This window comes from Haliotis rubra, unplaced genomic scaffold (assembly GCF_003918875.1).
Source record: "Haliotis rubra isolate DU_JTF1 unplaced genomic scaffold, ASM391887v1 Scf917, whole genome shotgun sequence".
Classification (NCBI taxonomy): domain Eukaryota; kingdom Metazoa; phylum Mollusca; class Gastropoda; order Lepetellida; family Haliotidae; genus Haliotis; species Haliotis rubra.
Genome location: NW_025767654.1, coordinates 245670 through 263112, shown reverse-complemented (window position 1 = coordinate 263112; position 17443 = coordinate 245670). Strand labels below are relative to the sequence as shown.

At 41.9% G+C, this 17443-nt stretch overlaps 1 protein-coding gene across 1 annotated transcript; it reads right to left on the bottom strand.

The window, feature by feature from the left end:
* Positions 1 to 7911: 7911 nt before the first annotated feature.
* On the bottom strand, positions 7912 to 10398 carry LOC124264264 (ganglioside GM2 activator-like). The gene is made up of 4 exons (XM_046699003.1): positions 10283 to 10398; positions 9500 to 9673; positions 8941 to 9090; positions 7912 to 8077 (listed from the first exon to the last, which is right to left on the bottom strand). The coding sequence occupies exons 1-4, from the start codon at positions 10370 to 10372 to the stop codon at positions 7994 to 7996; spliced, it is 498 nt and encodes a 165-aa protein (XP_046554959.1). The 5' UTR covers positions 10373 to 10398; the 3' UTR covers positions 7912 to 7993.
* Between the last annotated feature and the right edge of the window lie 7045 nt (positions 10399 to 17443).

Here is a 17443-nt window from a genome sequence, read left to right as displayed (position 1 = left end):
TAACTGACACTAGACATGCACATGCCGTAGCGATAGTCATTACTAACTGACACTAGACATGCCCATTCCGTTACGATAGTCCTTACTGACAATAAACATGCCCATGCCGTTACGATAGTCATTACTAACTGACACTAGACATGCACATGCCGTTACGGTAGTCATTACTAACTGACACTAGACATGCACATGCCGTTACGACAGTCATTACTAACTGACACTAAACACGCCCATGCCGTTACGACAGTCATTACTAACTGACATTAGACATACCCATGCCGTAACGGCAGTCATTACTAACTGACACTAGACACGCCCATGCCGTTACGTTACGATAGTCATTACTATGACACTAGACATGCCCATGCCGTTACGTCAGTCATTACTAACTGACACTAGACATGCACATGCCGTTACGACAGTCATTACTAACTGACACTAAACACGCCCATGCCGTTACGACAGTCATTACTAACTGACACTAGACATACCCATGCCGTAACGGCAGTCATTACTAACTGACACTAGACACGCCCATGCCGTTACGATAGTCATTACTAAGTGACACTAGACATGCCCATGCCGTTACGTCAGTCATTACTAACTGACACTAGACATGCACATGCCGTAACGATGGTCATTACTAACTGACACTAGACATGCACATGCCGTTACGATAGTCATTACTGACACTAAACACGCCCATGCCATTACGACAGTCAGTACTAACTGACACTAGACATGCCCATGCCGTTACGATAGTCATTACTGACAATAAACATGCCCATGCCGTTACGACTGCCTGTACAAACTGAATGTTTACCACTAGACGAGCACATGCCGTTACGACAGTCAGTATTACTGAATGTTTGACACTAGCCGTGCACATGCCGTTACGATGGTCAGTACAAACTGAATGTATGCCAATATACGAGCACAGGCCGTTCCGATGGGTCACTACTGACTGAATGTTTGACACTACACATGCCCATGCCGTTACGATGGTCAGTACTAACTGAATGTTTGACACTAGCCGTGCACATGCCGTTACGATGGTCAGTACAAACTGAATGTATGCCAATATACGAGAACAGGCCGTTCCGATGGTCACACTAGAAATGCACATGCCGTAACAACAGTCATTACTAACTGACACTAGACATGCCCATGCCGTTACGATAGTCATTACTAACTGACACTAGATATGCCCATGCCGTTACGACAGTCATTACTAACTGACACTAGACATGCCCATGCCGTTATGATAGTCATTAGTAACTGACACTAGACATGCACATGCCGTTACGACAGTCATTACTAACTGACAATAGACATGCCCATGCCGTTACGATAGTCATTGCTGACACTAGACACGCCCATGCCATTACGACAGTCTTTACTAACTGACACTAGACATGCCCATGGCGTTACGATTGGCATAACTGACACTAAACACGCCCATGCCGTTTCGATATTCATTACTAACTGACACTAGACATGCCCATGCCGTTATGACAGTCATTACTAACTGACACTAGACATGCACATGCCGTAGCGATAGTCATTACTAACTGACACTCAGACATGCCCATTCCGTTACGATAGTCCTTACTGACACATAAACATGCCCATGCCGTTACGATAGTCATTACTAACTGACACTAGACATGCACATGCCGTTACGGTAGTCATTACTAACTGACACTAGACATGCACATGCCGTTACGACAGTCATTACTAACTGACACTAAACACGCCCATGCCGTTACGACAGTCATTACTAACTGACACTAGACATACCCATGCCGTAACGGCAGTCATTACTAACTGACACTAGACACGCCCATGCCGTTACGATAGTCATTACTAAGGACACTAGACATGCCCATGCCGTTACGTCAGTCATTACTAACTGACACTAGACATGCACATGCCGTTACGACAGTCATTACTAACTGACACTAAACACGCCCATGCCGTTACGACAGTCATTACTAACTGACACTAGACATGCCCATGCCGTAACGGCAGTCATTACTAACTGACACTAGACACGCCCATGCCGTTACGATAGTCATTACTAAGTGACACTAGACATGCCCATGCCGTTACGTCAGTCATTACTAACTGACACTAGACATGCACATGCCGTAACGATGGTCATTACTAACTGACACTAGACATGCACATGCCGTTACGATAGTCATTACTGACACTAAACACGCCCATGCCATTACGACAGTCAGTACTAACTGACACTAGACATGCCCATGCCGTTACGATAGTCATTACTGACAATAAACATGCCCATGCCGTTACGACTGCCTGTACAAACTGAATGTTTACCACTAGACGAGCACATGCCGTTACGACAGTCAGTATTACTGAATGTTGGACACTAGCCGTGCACATGCCGTTACGATGGTCAGTACAAACTGAATGTATGCCAATATACGAGCACAGGCCGTTCCGATGGGTCACTACTGACTGAATGTTTGACACTACACATGCCCATGCCGTTACGATGGTCAGTACTAACTGAATGTTTGACACTAGCCGTGCACATGCCGTTACGATGGTCAGTACAAACTGAATGTATGCCAATATACGAGAACAGGCCGTTCCGATGGTCACACTAGAAATGCACATGCCGTAACAACAGTCATTACTAACTGACACTAGACATGACCATGCCGTTACGACAGTCATTACTAACTGACACTGGACACGGCCATGCCGTTACGACAGTCATTACTAACTGACACTAGACATGCCCATGCCGTTACGATAGTCATTACTGATTCTAAACACGCCCATGCCGTTACGACAGTCATTACTAACTGACACTAGACATGCACATGCCGTTACGACAGTCATTACTAACTGACACTAGACATGCCCATGCCGTTACGACAGTCAGTACTAACTGACAATAGACATGCCCATGCCGTTACGATAGTCATTACTAACTGACACTAGATATGCCCATGCCGTTACGACAGTCATTATTAACTGACACTAGACATGCCCATGCCGTTATGATAGTCATTAGTAACTGACACTAGACATGCACATGCCGTTACGACAGTCAGTACTAACTGACAATAGACATGCCCATGCCGTTACGATAGTCATTACTAACTGACACTAGAAACGCCCATGCCGTTACGACGGCCAGTACAAACTGAATGTTTACCACTAGACGAGCACATGCCGTTACGACAGTCAGTTTTACAGAATGTTTGACACTAGGCATGCACATGCCGTTACGATGGTCAGAACAAACTGGATGTTTGCCACTAGACATGCCCATGCCGTTACGACAGTCATTACTAACTGACACTAGACATGCCCATGCCGTTACGACGGCCAGTACAAACTGAATGTTTACCACTAGACGAGCACATGCCGTTACGACAGTCAGTATTACTGAATGTTGGACACTAGCCGTGCACATGCCGTTACGATGGTCAGTACAAACTGAATGTATGCCAATATACGAGCACAGGCCGTTCCGATGGTCACTACTGACTGAATGTTTGACACTAGACATGCCCATGCCGTTACGATAGTCAGTGCTAACTGAATGTTTGACACTAGCCGTGCACATGCCGTTACGATGGTCAGTACAAACTGAATGTATGTCAATATACGAGCACAGGCCGTTCCGATGGTCACTACTGACTGAATGTTTGACACTAGACATGCCTATGCCGTTACGATGGTCAGTACAAACTGGATGTTTGCCACTATACGAGCACAGGCCGTTCCGATGGTCATTACTGACTGAATATTTGACACTAGACATGCCCATGCCGTTACGATGGTCAGTATTAACTGAATCTTGCCACTAGACGTACACTTGCCGTTACGATAATCTGTACTAACTGAATGTTTGCCACTAGACGTGCAGATGCCGTTACGATAGTCAGTACAAACTGGGGGGCGGTGGGGTAGCCTAGTGGTTAAAGCGTTGGCTCGTCACGCCGAAGCCCCGGGTTCGATTCCCCACATGGGCACAATGTGTGAAGCCCATTTCTGGTGTCCCTAGCCGTGATGTTGCTGGAATATTGCTTAAAGCGGCGTAAAACTAAACTCAGTCAGTCAGTCAGTCAGTACAAACTGGATGTTTGCCACTGGACGTGCACTTGACGTTACGATCGTCAGTACTAAATGAATGTTTGCCACTAGACGTGCACATGCCGTTACGATAGTTAGTACTAACGGGCACTCGTGAAGAGCAACCTCCTCGTGGTGAGTGCTGGGTAACGCTCATAGCTCTTTCCCCGAGTGGAGCCGGGACAGAATAGGCCTACAGCACCCCATTTCTGGTCGTAAGAGGCGACCGAATTGGGCAACCTGTTTGCCGCGGGTTGCGCCCCTGTGGCGGTGGAGGAACGGATTCTGGTGTTGGAGGGCAAAGGAGTCAGGAACAGTGTTCCTTTTGTCTAACACATCACTTCGACCCTGACTTCACCTAGACGGGTGACTCTGTCCTTGTTGACATTCCATGGTGGGTGGGGAGAAGGGGTGCTGAATCTCTTTCCTTTAATCATGTTTCCAAATATTTCTGAAACTTGGAATTATAATTTGGTGATGATGAATGTTTTGATAAAGTTTCACCCAGCTTTTTTTTGCGATTTCAGTCTTTTTTCTCCTGTTCTTTCTGGTGTTTCTAAAACATAATTGGATGAAATCGAATGCTTGTCGAGAGTGTCACCAAGTTTGTTGGCTATGTCAGCTTTATCAGTTAATGAATTATCACCGTCCTTCAAATAGGGAACGGTAGATTTTGAACTTTTGCCCTTTATTCTTTGTACCATGTTCAACACCTTGGAAATGCGTGTGCGGGAATTTATTTTAGAAACATAACTTTGCCAAGACTGACTCGTATTCTGTTTAAATGCGCGTCGTGCCTTGGCATTTGAGAATTTAACTTTATTTAAATAATGTACTGTAGTATGTCGGCAAAAATACTTTTCAACTTTCTTCCTACACTTTCTGGCCTGTTTACATTCATTATTGAACAATGCTTTACGAATATATGGAATTGCAGAGGACTGTGGTATTGTTCTGTCAGCAATGACATTACAGATATCCGACAACAGCTGTATAGAAACCTCACTATTGATGAAAAGGTCATGTTTCAATTGTTCAATACATAGAGTCTGGGAGGTCCTGAGAGGACAGTGTGACCTCCATGTCAAGAGGTCCAAATTGGTTCTCTAGAGGAACCTTTGAATGTGAAAGCACAGTAGGTGGTTTGTCTTTATTTATGTTTTTCTTTTCGCTTTCTTTGGCTTATCTATGGCTGGTTGTGAAGCTGACGATCAGATGTTTTTGTAACAATTTCGCATTTTATAATAATTGTTGATTTAGAAGATATATAGTTTGGTTTGTTCAATTTCCGGGATTCATTGGAATTCAACATAGGCAAATTTAGTTTAAAACCGACGGCGTTAGCTGACGTTTTAAACGCTAAAATTTGCCTATGTTGAATTCCAATGAATCCCGGAAATTGAACAAACCAAACTATTTATCGATATTGTAAACCAATTTGTAGTCAGAAGCCTTTTTCCAAGGAGCTCTTTGAATGTAGCGCGATCGTGTGTCGCAATGCGGTTAGCCTCTCGTGGTCAGGTTCGCTGTCGCCCCAGATACGAGAAACGACGAAAGAAGGGTTACGCTATTATCTAATGGGGGAGATAGGTTACGTCATGTTCGAAATGAATAACTGTCAATATAATACACAAAACTAAATGTATTCAGTCCTTTTTAAATTTAAACTTGATGAGTAACATTACAATCTCAATTACTGCAATACCACTGGAATTGCAATGACCATGAAAGAATTCCATTTTATGCTACCATCTCCACCTCATGTAATCTTACGTAGACTGGTCCAATCAAGGATGACCACAAGGATTTGATCGTGTAAAGTTAGGCCTACTGTCGATTAACGAAGCTGACATTTATGGTAGAATTGTGTATGCCCTGAAACATTCCCATCACGGACACAATTGAAGAACTTTGCAAGTGTGAAAAGGGCCAAGATGATGAAACAGTGGCAACGGCACGAGAATCGACGCGTTGGCGATCAGACCCCTGCAAAATGGCCGAGTACGACCTCTTCTGTACACTGCTGGATTCGGTGCAGTATGATTATAAACTTTCAACTCGATTCCGGCATGGGATAGCAGAATGACGGCTGTTGCGCGAAGGCAGTGATTTGTGTATGTGTGTGGCAACTTGGCATTCTTGGATATGTTTTTCATCATTTGTGACAGTGAATTTTTGCCAACGCATCGTGACTGAAGTGAGGTGTACCCAACAGAATCGCGGATATCGACGACAGATTTCGGATGTTGAAAGAACGATTCATTATTGGGATTCATGTGGAATTTGTACAATTTGAAGGATGAAACCGGACACAAAAGGTAAGATTTCAACATTTTTAATTGTTTTGATATGCTTGGGCTTGTGTCAGTGGGATTTCCTAGACTGCATTAGTACCTTTTCATTATTACCGATTAGTATTTATTTTTTTGCTATTTTAGTATATCATGATATTATCATTCAGTGTTAGATCAGATGTAAATCATGTTGAAAGCTGTTTTTGAGAAAAAATAACTATATTTGCTTTTATGCCTTTGATAATTCTGTTTAGAAGCCGTGTGACAGTCTAGCGAAAGGGAGGTAACTAACATGTAACTTCCTTTTTGGTTTGTTTACAAAATGTTAAACGATGCACACCTCTGAAGAAAATTGTGTTTCTCTCAGTTGCTTTCGAAAATGACCCATCAATTATTTCCCTCAGGCCATTCTCATCAACCTTAGCAAAGCGGGACTGTGGAGGGACGATCGGTGTACAAGATGGAGCCGGGTCAGCGTTAGCGCTGGAATTTCGAAGTGGAAACGTCCGGAGTGCTGGGATTGGTGTATTTTGGAAGATCAATATCTAGAAACAAGTATCATTAACTTATTCTTTGGCTCAAAAATAATGTTTAAACTTGGAATATTGTACCAAATTATATACACGAATGCTTGAAATTTGCGGAGCAGTTCATTTGTGAATAAACATCATTGAAGGATATTATTTTATGGCTCTTTAATCACTTTACTATTATCTGATCACATATGATTATGTGCCATGTGATTGTATTCACCATCATCTTTGAATAATTCTTCCAAGAATTTGTCGTCTTCAAAGATTGTATCAAAATCCCAGAGAAAGAATTTGAGGTGGAAATGTTCCTCAATTATGCAAATTCATGCAGCGAAAATAGTACGGTATTAGTGCCAACGTATTAATGTGCGGTTATTAGGCCATCATTTTTCAGGTATGTCGAACAATATTCGACAAGGGTAATTAACCAATCAGATTGCGGAAAGCACTCACTATTGGTTTACAATGGAATTGACAAGAAATTGAGATCGACATTATTTGAGAGGTCAACATCACCAGATTGGCCATGAGCCACCACCTTCTGGCATATGACTCTAAGCGATATAATATCATGAATATTTTGAATTTAGTAAAGCTAAAACCAAACAATATATAAGATATGTACAATATTACTCCCTATGCACAGGGCTTGGCGTGGCCAGCCGATTGATAGAACCGGTCCGACTCTACCACCATTTAGGTGAAGTCAAGGCCAAAGTGATGTGTTAAGCAAAGAGAACACGTTTCCTGGCTCCCTTCCTCCACCCACACAGGGCACAACCCGCGGCAAACAGGCTGCACAATTTGTTCGCCTTTTACGACCAGCAATGGGGTGATGTCTTGCCCCGGGTCCGCACGGGAGAAGAGCTATTAGCGTTACCCAGCACTTACCACTAGAAGGTTTGTCTTCACGAGTGCCAGTATATCATGGAAATGTTTATGAATAAGAGAAAGCAAACAATTCATTATTCTCCGGCATTTTATTTGTGACAATTTATGCGATTGTGAAGTACACATCTTCACACAACACAGCTGATGAGCCCATGTTTACATTAAATCTGGCACAGTAATCCCCACCAGGAATGGACGGGACTTGGACAGGAAAGTTGGATCTTGAAGGACATAATGACCCTGCATGGATGAAAGATAAGAAATACAATAATTATTCCGGTTCTTATTCAATAGCAGCTGCCAAGTAAGAAATGATATGTAAATTTGTCGGTCACAGCGGTTGCTGGTAGCTCAACAGGAGACACCTGGAAAACAAAGACTTTGTGGTTGGGTTGATTGATAATTTGATCTCGAGCTGATACGTCTCGTAATTGTCATGTTGGTTGTGTGATGATATTAAATGCTACGTGGCTATAGATAAGACCTGAAATCAAAGGATGTGTATTGAGGACTTAAAGGCACTATATCACCCCACACATCTCTAAAAAAATAAATAATGCATTTCTCTCAACAATACTAGATACCACTCGTATAATATATTCTTTAAAACATACGTATTTAGATTACAATATTAAATTAAAAAGTTCGAATGAATTAATGCAACGTTGCATTAAATCGACTCTCGCGCCATCTACCGCCGAACAAAGAGTTATGTCCTTTTGAGCGCTCTTTACGAATATCCTACGCACAACTTGTGATTAAAACCAGTTCGGCAAACACCGACAACACCGCGTGCGACAGTTTTCGATGAACGAAGGTTTTTTTTACATTCCATATATGGCAAGTGTTATCTGTTTGGAAGCAGTTCCCCTCGAAGTTTCACTTGTCGATTTCAGGCAAGTCGTAAGGGCTAAAAAGTCTTTTATTGCATCAATAGGACGCTAGAGTGAGTGCATCAGAAGGAAACAGGGACACATGCCTCACGGTATGTCTGATAAGCCAAAGAATATCAGGTAAAACTGGAAAATTAACTTAACTGACACAGGTCCATAATACATGAAATTCAACTTGATGAGTAGGAAAAAGGAAATGATTGTGCTTACTGTGGTAACCGGACACATGCAGGGAATGTTGTTGTCAACGAAGACTTGAGGGCATTTGTGGTCTTGCAGGAGAACACACGCGGCATCATAAGAAATTTCCCTCACGTTTACCCATACAAACAGGATTTTCATCCATACTGTCACATGAACCTGAAATAAAAGTATGCAAGCAGTAGATCACACCCTGCTCCCGATGATGGCATTATTCGTAGAGCTTCAAAACAGATATTTCCATTTTCACCTTAGTGGTTAGCAAGAAAATTTATCCAAATTCAGCCGTATTGTTTTCAGTATATATGTTCTTATTAATGAGATTGTCTGGAATTCTACAAAACATACACATATATCCACCCTGGGAAGGTGATAAGGACGTTCACTTTAAAAAAATCTGAAAATTTCGGTTCAGTGTTCAACCAGTGCGATTTAATATACATGAATTGTGCACTACATACTTAGTGGGCTTTTATGAATGATAATAATAACACCTAATATGCTATACTGATGATAACCGTTATCTACAAAGGATGAAATAAATGTGTTTGGCGTGGATAAACATTACCTTGATCGGTGACTGCAACTCTTGCTTGACATCCACATTGAAAGCAAGATTAATGCTACCCGGAAGTGCAATAGGATCAGGGCCAATTTGTAGTGTATTAACTGTCACGACACCTGAACCACATGTGGAATGAGAGAAACTGTGAAGTACTTGACGTTTGCTGTCTGACGTCACCTATGATCAGACAAACTGAGAAAATTAATCAACAATTAAGACATACCTTGACAAATGTATATGTTTAGTGCAACAGTATTAATGTTTATTTGTTTGAATGACATGCGTATTCAATATTTATATGTAACACGTTTGACGAATCTGTCATTAATTGTAGTTTGAGTGAGTGAGTTTAGCAGTTATAGTGTTTCCATTATGAATATATTCGATGAATGAAAACTTCAAATTTTACACTTAGGATACACTGACATTTATTTCAACATGAGTGAGTGAGTTTAGTTTTACGCCGAACTCAGCAATATTCCAGCTATATGGAGGCAGTCTGTAAATTATCGAGTCTGGACCAGACAATCCAGTGATCTACAGCATGAGCATCGATCTACGCAATCGAGATACGATGACATGTGTCAACCAAGTCAGCGAGCATTATCACCCCATCCCGTTTATCGCCTCTTACGACAAGCATGGGTTACTGAAGATCAATTCTAACCCGGATCTTCACGGGTCAGTTGTAGTTTGAGGACAATGACAAATTCACGTGGCTTTCACAAAAACAGACCAGCACATGCAATATTTTGTGCACACAGTGTGAAGAGCATCGTCTACGACCTTATCATGCTTGCTGCAGGACTCATTACTGGAAGCACTGTGAGCTCCTGAGATGAGGAAGAGAAGAGCAAATATTGTTGATGCCTCCATGTTTCCCAAACGAGGTTTGTGTCAGGATGAATCCCAACCAACCCACATTTATATCTGCCATATACCAGAAACATATCACTGCTTGAATACTCAAAATGTTTGGGAGGATGTAGAAAACGTCAGGATGCACTCTATAACAAGAGTGAACTATCCGATACTGAGCCAACCTAAGACACGCCCAATTTTGGGTGCTTCTATTGGTGCATTTGGTCACTACCCAAAATGTATGTGTAAAGTATTTGTGAAAACAATGGGCAGTGCTGCAGGGGGGCGTGCCAGAGATTTGTATTCATGTGTTTCAACCGCCCTCAATATGTTTCTTGATCTGTCAGTACATTGTGTGTTCGTGTCTCAGCAAAGGGAATTTGCACCACACTACAGCTGAGTCACTAGTAAGGTAACATAATAGCATTGCGTCCACATTTTATCATTCCGGTTACAGTGACGATGGGCTTTGCTAGACGGCAAGTCAAACGGCAGTTTAGTACAAGCATGTGAAGAGACACTGGGTAGTGCATTGTAATTTCGTTACGACTGAGAGGTAATAATTAATGTAGTTTTTCGGAAAAAAATACTGATTCTAAGCCAGATCCGGGGGATTCAGTTTCGCGAGCTTCATGTAATGATCGGAAATACTCTCCTATTTCAAAGAACTGAAGAGAAACAAGAGACCAGGAAATGACTTTTATTACTTATTTGATTAAAAAATCGAATTATGGAAGAAACACTCATGTAATGGGTTAACAATTTGAATGAGAGAGTGAGCTGAATGAGGGTCGTGGGGGTGGGACGAGGGTGGGACAACGGTAGGAAGTAAAGCTACTCTCATAAGAGAGACAGTGTCATGGTAATTCTACTTGCAATCTGACTCACTCATGTCATCGGAATTCCTTATGTTACTGTTGATCTTCACAAATGAAGTTCATCACGTGACCTGTATGAGTGTCATTCATTGCTTGAGTGCTTGTACCTCGGAGTCTGTGTGCAGTGTACGTATTTGACAGGGTTATGGCCCGGGAAAGCGAATCTGGAGCAAACCTCCTCAATTTACGTGTCGCTTTCGCGGGTACGGTCAAGCTACAGTGAACACTGAATTTAGCGTTCCCGGGACTCTCAATACACAAGAAAAACAAAGAAACGTGAGTCGTCGTCTGATACCGTAGCCATGGTAGAATTTAATAGATAAATAAATACATTTAACATTAGCAAGCCATGGACATTTTATTTTGATGTACATTAGTAGCAAGTTTAAACCAAACTGAAATTATTCACTGTTTAATATATACAAAGATAGGAATTCGCCCAGTCTCTCCGTAGAGCATTTAGGATGGTGTACTCTTGCATAGTTTCAGGACAGATTTCATGAATAGCCTGTGAACATTGTCTAAAATGTCTATATTTGAATATCCCCACACCTCGCAACCATATAACATGATTGGTAGGATCATGCAGTCAAAACATTTAAACAAACAATCGATAGATATGTGGAGATTTCTAGCCTTTGGGGGGATAATAAACACTACTTTTTATGCTTGGTCGTAAAGTTGGGCTTTACGTCACATCGGCATTATTCCAGCCATTTAAGTGACGAAATCAAGTCTGCATTCATAAACATTCTAATACTTGAAAAAAAGTTTAACTTCTTTGAGAGGCATTTAGAAGTTGGAGCAGTAAGGAAGGATAACAATATATGGATGAACAACTTCTTTATTGCTGTGAGAGCGACGTTTCGGTGTAGGTTCTAACACTGCTATCAAGCAAGTGAAGAGCAGCATAAGGATGAAGGAGCATATATACAAGTTAGAGCAGATGTTTGTACAGTACAATGGGGATTAGGAAGCCAGACACAATAACAACACAAAGGCTTAGATGAACGCATTAACACATGAAGCCTGCAAAGTAAACAATGGGAGGTGGAGCCTGTGATATACATAAATAGGCGATAAAGAGGATGATGCGTTGTATACATAAATGGGTTTTTTTTCGATGATGGGGATCTTTAATGGGCTGGTAGTACGCAGGAGGTATGTAGTAACCTTGGTCACGGTTGATTGATGGCTGGAGTCTTTTGATGTAGATGGCTTCTTGGAGTTTCCTGAGTTTATAGTCTTTGAGGTTGGTTTTAGGGTTTGGGTTTTGTCCCAATGGATATTGTGGTGGGGATTTCTTTGATGTGATCTGAAAGGGCTGATTTTGAGTCTAGTTTGGATACTGAGGTCTGATGTTCTGTTCTGGAGGGGGTCATCGATAAACCCCCCATTTATGTATACAACGCTTCATCCTCATAATCACCTATTTATGTATATCACAGGTTTAACTTCCCATTGTGTACTTCGCAGGCTTCATGTGTCAACGCGTTCATCTAAGACTTTGTGTTGTTATTGTGTCTGGCTTCCTAATCCCCATTGTACTGTACAAACATCTGCTCTAACTTGTATATATGCTCCTTCATCCTTATGCTTTCATCACTTGCTTGATGACGGTGTTAGAACCTACACCGAAACGTCGTCGCTCTCACAGCAATATAGAAGTTGTTGTCCATATATTGTCATCCTTCCTTGAAAAAAAGTTGACGGAACTTTGACAAATTTGGCCAGGAACAATAAGGTTCTTTTAACAATGATAATAATTCATTACATGAATTAATAAAACTATAGTTAAATAGGGTCACGTACGTGCTGAAACTTGAAACAACTGAAACGTCATCTCAGTTAAGCGGCTCACAGATCGAGTATTGGGGTCGCACGCTAATCTGATGTACGGTAATGCAATGTTTTCATAGCAATCCGCTTTCGCGGCACATCTAGCACAACTTTGGTTTTCGCTTTACCGGGAATAGGGAATATTGAAATTTCGCTTTCCCGGGCCGACACCATTTGTGTGTTTAGTTTTACGCCGCTTTAAGCAGTATTCCAGCAATATCACGGCGGGGAACACAAGACTGACTGACTGACTGAGTATGGTTTTACGCCGCTTTTAGCAATATTCCAGCAATATCACGGCGGGGGACACCAGAAATGGGCTTCACAACTTGTACCCATGTGAGGAATCGAACCCGGGCCTTCGGCGGACAAACGAATGCTTTACCCAATGGTCTACTCCATCGGCCCTGTATGTATTTGTACAGCCAGCATTGCAGCCACCCCAACGTCACCAGGTCTGGAAGTTAAATTTAAACTTGTGAATTTTACATGTACCTTGCTATAACTATTTATGCTTGTGTTATTCCATCCGTAAACCACACGTGAAGATCCGGGTTAGAATTGATGTTCTGTACCCCGTGCTTGTTGTAAGAGGCGACCAACGGGATCGGGTGATCAGACTCTCTTACTTGGTTCACACATGTCATCGTATCTCAATTGTGTAGATCCATGCTCATGCTGTTGATCACAGGATTGTTTGGTCCAGACTCGATTATTTTTACTGACCGCCTCCATATAGCTGGAATAGCGCTGAGTGCGGCGTAAACCTAAACTCACTCATTCAGTCATCCGTAAACAAAATTATACACAATGTACACTCGTCTAACACAATGTACATATAAACTGTAGCATAACTCAGCTGACTGATAATAAAATAACTTGAAGTTATCTCCCTTACACTACAGATCGTTTCGTTGAATGTTATCGAATGAAAGCTTGGTAGTGGTAAAGTTCTTGGAAAAAAACTACTTTTCCATATTTCCTTACATATGAGGGGCGGTGGGGTAGCTTAGTGGTTAAAGCGTTGGCTCGTCACGCCGAAGACCCGAGTTCGAATCCCAACATGGGTACTATGTGTGAAGCTCATTTCTGGTGTCACCCGCCGTTATGTTGCTAGAATATTGCTAAAAGCGGCGTAAAACCAAATTCAGTGAGTCAGTCCTTACATATGTGCAGGTTGACTTTTCACTTTATTTTAGCCACTGGGAAATTTAGATCAGTTTTAATTAGTTGGTTGTAGGCTTGGTGGTACATGTGGTCAAAGGCTCTGGAAAGCTCGGGGGTATCTTCTGTCGTAAATGCCCTCGACGCCGGCCATTGTCTCCAGACCGAAATCTTCGTCAAGAAAATCCATATTACCTACACTCAGATTACCATTTAGGACATCGGAATTCATAATGAAATTACCCGTGAAGATCCGGGTTAGAATTAACTAACAGGATCGGGTGCACGTGGTCAGACTCGCTGACTTGGTTGACACATGTCATCGTATCCCAATTGCATAGATCGATGCTGCTGCTGATCACCGGGTTGTCTCGTCCAGACTAGATTCTCCATTTAACTGGACTATTGCTGAGTGCGGCGTAAAACTAAACTCACTCACTCACTCATGTTGGCATAAATGTCAATGTGTCGTAAGTGTAAAACTGGAATATATTCATAATGGAAACACCAGCACGGATACTTTTTGAATATCTTACTCTGATTGACAAAATGCTGTAAAATGTATTGAAAATGATAGGCATAAATGTATGGTGAACATTTGATAAGAATATCTCCATATATATATTCTCGTACGATAATGATTTGACTGAACCCAGTTATGTTCGCCATTCTTTGAGTGGCATTTTAGAAGTTGGGAAGTACAATATAGAACAAACTTTATGGATAACAACTTCTTTATATTCGTGAGTGCGACGTTTCGATACAGATTCTTGTACCGTTGTCAAGCAGGAATTGAACATGAGTGAGTGAGTGAGTGAGTGAGTGAGTTTGGTTTTACGCCGCTTTTTGCAATATTCCAGCAATATCACGGCGGGGGACACCACAAATGGGCTTCACACAGTGTGCCCATGTGGGGAATCGAACCCGGGTTTTCGGCGTGACGAGCGAACGCTTTAACCACTAGGCTACCCCACCGCCCCAAAGGAACATGAAGAAGGGGGATGTATATATATACTGAATGTAACAATGTAACAAAGAAAACAACATAATTCACATAATTGGCTAGGCAGTAAGCTGATGAAGCCAGAGAGTAGACAAAAGACAGACGTGGAAGTCAATGATGTACATGAAGCCAATGAACTTTGTTCTACATTTCGATTTACTTTCTCCTTTATCTCTCACTCACTGACCCACTCACATTGTTAACCCCCCAATTCCGTAGATCGATGTTCATGCTGTTGATCCTTGGATTGTCTCAATTAGTTACAGACTGCCGCCATATAACTGAGCGCGGCGTAAAACTAAACTCACTCACTCATTGTTAACCCATTAACCTGACACTTTTTTCAACAATTCTGTCCGCTGATGGATATAAAACTAACAGCAGGTACTGCTTGGGACAGGATACTCGCTGCGAGTCGACAGACGCGGTATGGAGATATAACAACTACAAGTCGAATTTAGGATCAGTAATCTGGACTTGATCCAAATTCCATGTGGCGGGACAAGCTTGAGTTTACTTTGAAACAATTCTTTTCCACTGATGGACATAAAACTAGTGAGTGAGTTTAGTTTTACGCCGCTTTTAGCAGTATTCCAGCAATATCACGGTGGGTTACACCAGAAATGGGCTTCACACATTGTACCCATGTGGGGATTAGAACCCGGGTCTTCGATTAGTTACAGACCGCCGCCATATAGCTGAAATATTGCTGAGTGCGGCGTAAAACTAAACTCACTCACTAACTCATTGTTAACCCATTAACCTGATACTTTTTTCAACAATTCTTTCCGCTGATGGATATAAAACTAACAGCAGGTACTGCTTGGGACAGGATATTCGTTGCAAGTCGACAGACGCGGTATGGAGATATAATCACTAAGTCGAATTTAGGATCAGTAATATGGGCTTGATCCAAATTCCAAGTGTCGAGAAAAGCTTGAGTTCTTTTCCACTGATGGACATAAAACTAGTGAGTTAGTGGGCCTGCGGGGAATCGAACCCGGGTCCGGTGTGACGAGCGAACGCCTTAACCACTAGGCTACCCCACCGCCCTGATATAAAACTAACAGCAGATATTGCTGGGGGACATATTGACATTCACTAGATTATTCCTTATTTTGAGTGTCTTATTTGGACACAGTCGGACTGTAAGAAGCTATTTGGGTCTCTATTTGTGTACAAGGACGATATTGTGTCACGAATTCGCCACCCGCAGTCACATAGAATGTCATGTCGTTGACATACATATTGATCGGCAAAGTTTGAATACGTTTTTCATACACTATACGGGTCGACCTTTTGAGAGCATTTATCGATAAAATGACCCCGTTTGAAGATAGCAGTGAGACCTGTAAGCGATATCGTTAACCCTTTATTTAGATACATTTCGTACAGTGTCGTCTTCGGGTTATAGCGCTCGTTAACATATGTTTTATCTGGGGTCATGGAGCCGAGACGGTTTGTATTGAACATGTCAACGCCTTGAGACAGATCTATGTTTAAAGCGCTCCTCCTTCAGTGTCACCGAGTAACCGTTGCCGTGCTGTGGGCGACTGGTGTCGACTGTCTAGCGCTGTGTTGGATATAAAATCTATTTTCTGTTGTTTTGGTTCATTGGCTCGAAAGGTATGTGTGTATTACTTAACCTCACAGAGATTCTGATTCTGGGTCAACGTGTCACGCATTAGTGTTTCATATGCTATACATATAAACATGTAATGAGGGATATGGATTTGTCCAGACATTTGTTAATGGGTTGGAATTATGAGTGTGCATGTTGTCACGGGTGCTATCGGCGGGATACGCTCACCTTTTCGCGAATCTACCATCGTTTTAATAGTAGAATATTTGTTCTATTAAGGTTCGGCTAAATTTCTGCATAATTGCCAACACCTGAAGGGGTGGTGTAAATCCTGCTAGGTAGCAGGTAGCAAAAGTACTGTAAGTCCCCATGGTCCCTAGTGTGGTGTTCTACCTTCATTTGTTGGCGACTTATAGCCTGTGTTTTATATCATGTATTGATCAAACAGTGGTATTAGTTTTAACAAACTAGTTTTAAGTTTATCTGTGATAGCCTAGTTGTTTTACTGTCCTTTGCCGACAGATTTGACGTCAAATTTGTTCTCGGCTGAAACATTGTCGATGTGATATTAAATATTAACTCACTCACCTTTTGGCGAACACCTGGTGTCATCACTGTTC

Bases quoted from the DNA above. Each gene is read 5' to 3' on its own strand.
- LOC124264264 (XM_046699003.1), bottom strand. From the start codon at position 10,372: ATGGAGGCATCAACAATATTTGCTCTTCTCTTCCTCATCTCAGGAGCT. The intron at 9,091-9,499 runs GTAATGTTTATC...CTTTTATTTCAG, and splicing joins AGTTGCAGTCACCGATCAAG to GTTCATGTGACAGTATGGAT. The intron at 8,078-8,940 runs GTAAGCACAATC...TCATCCATGCAG, and splicing joins GCATGTGTCCGGTTACCACA to GGTCATTATGTCCTTCAAGA.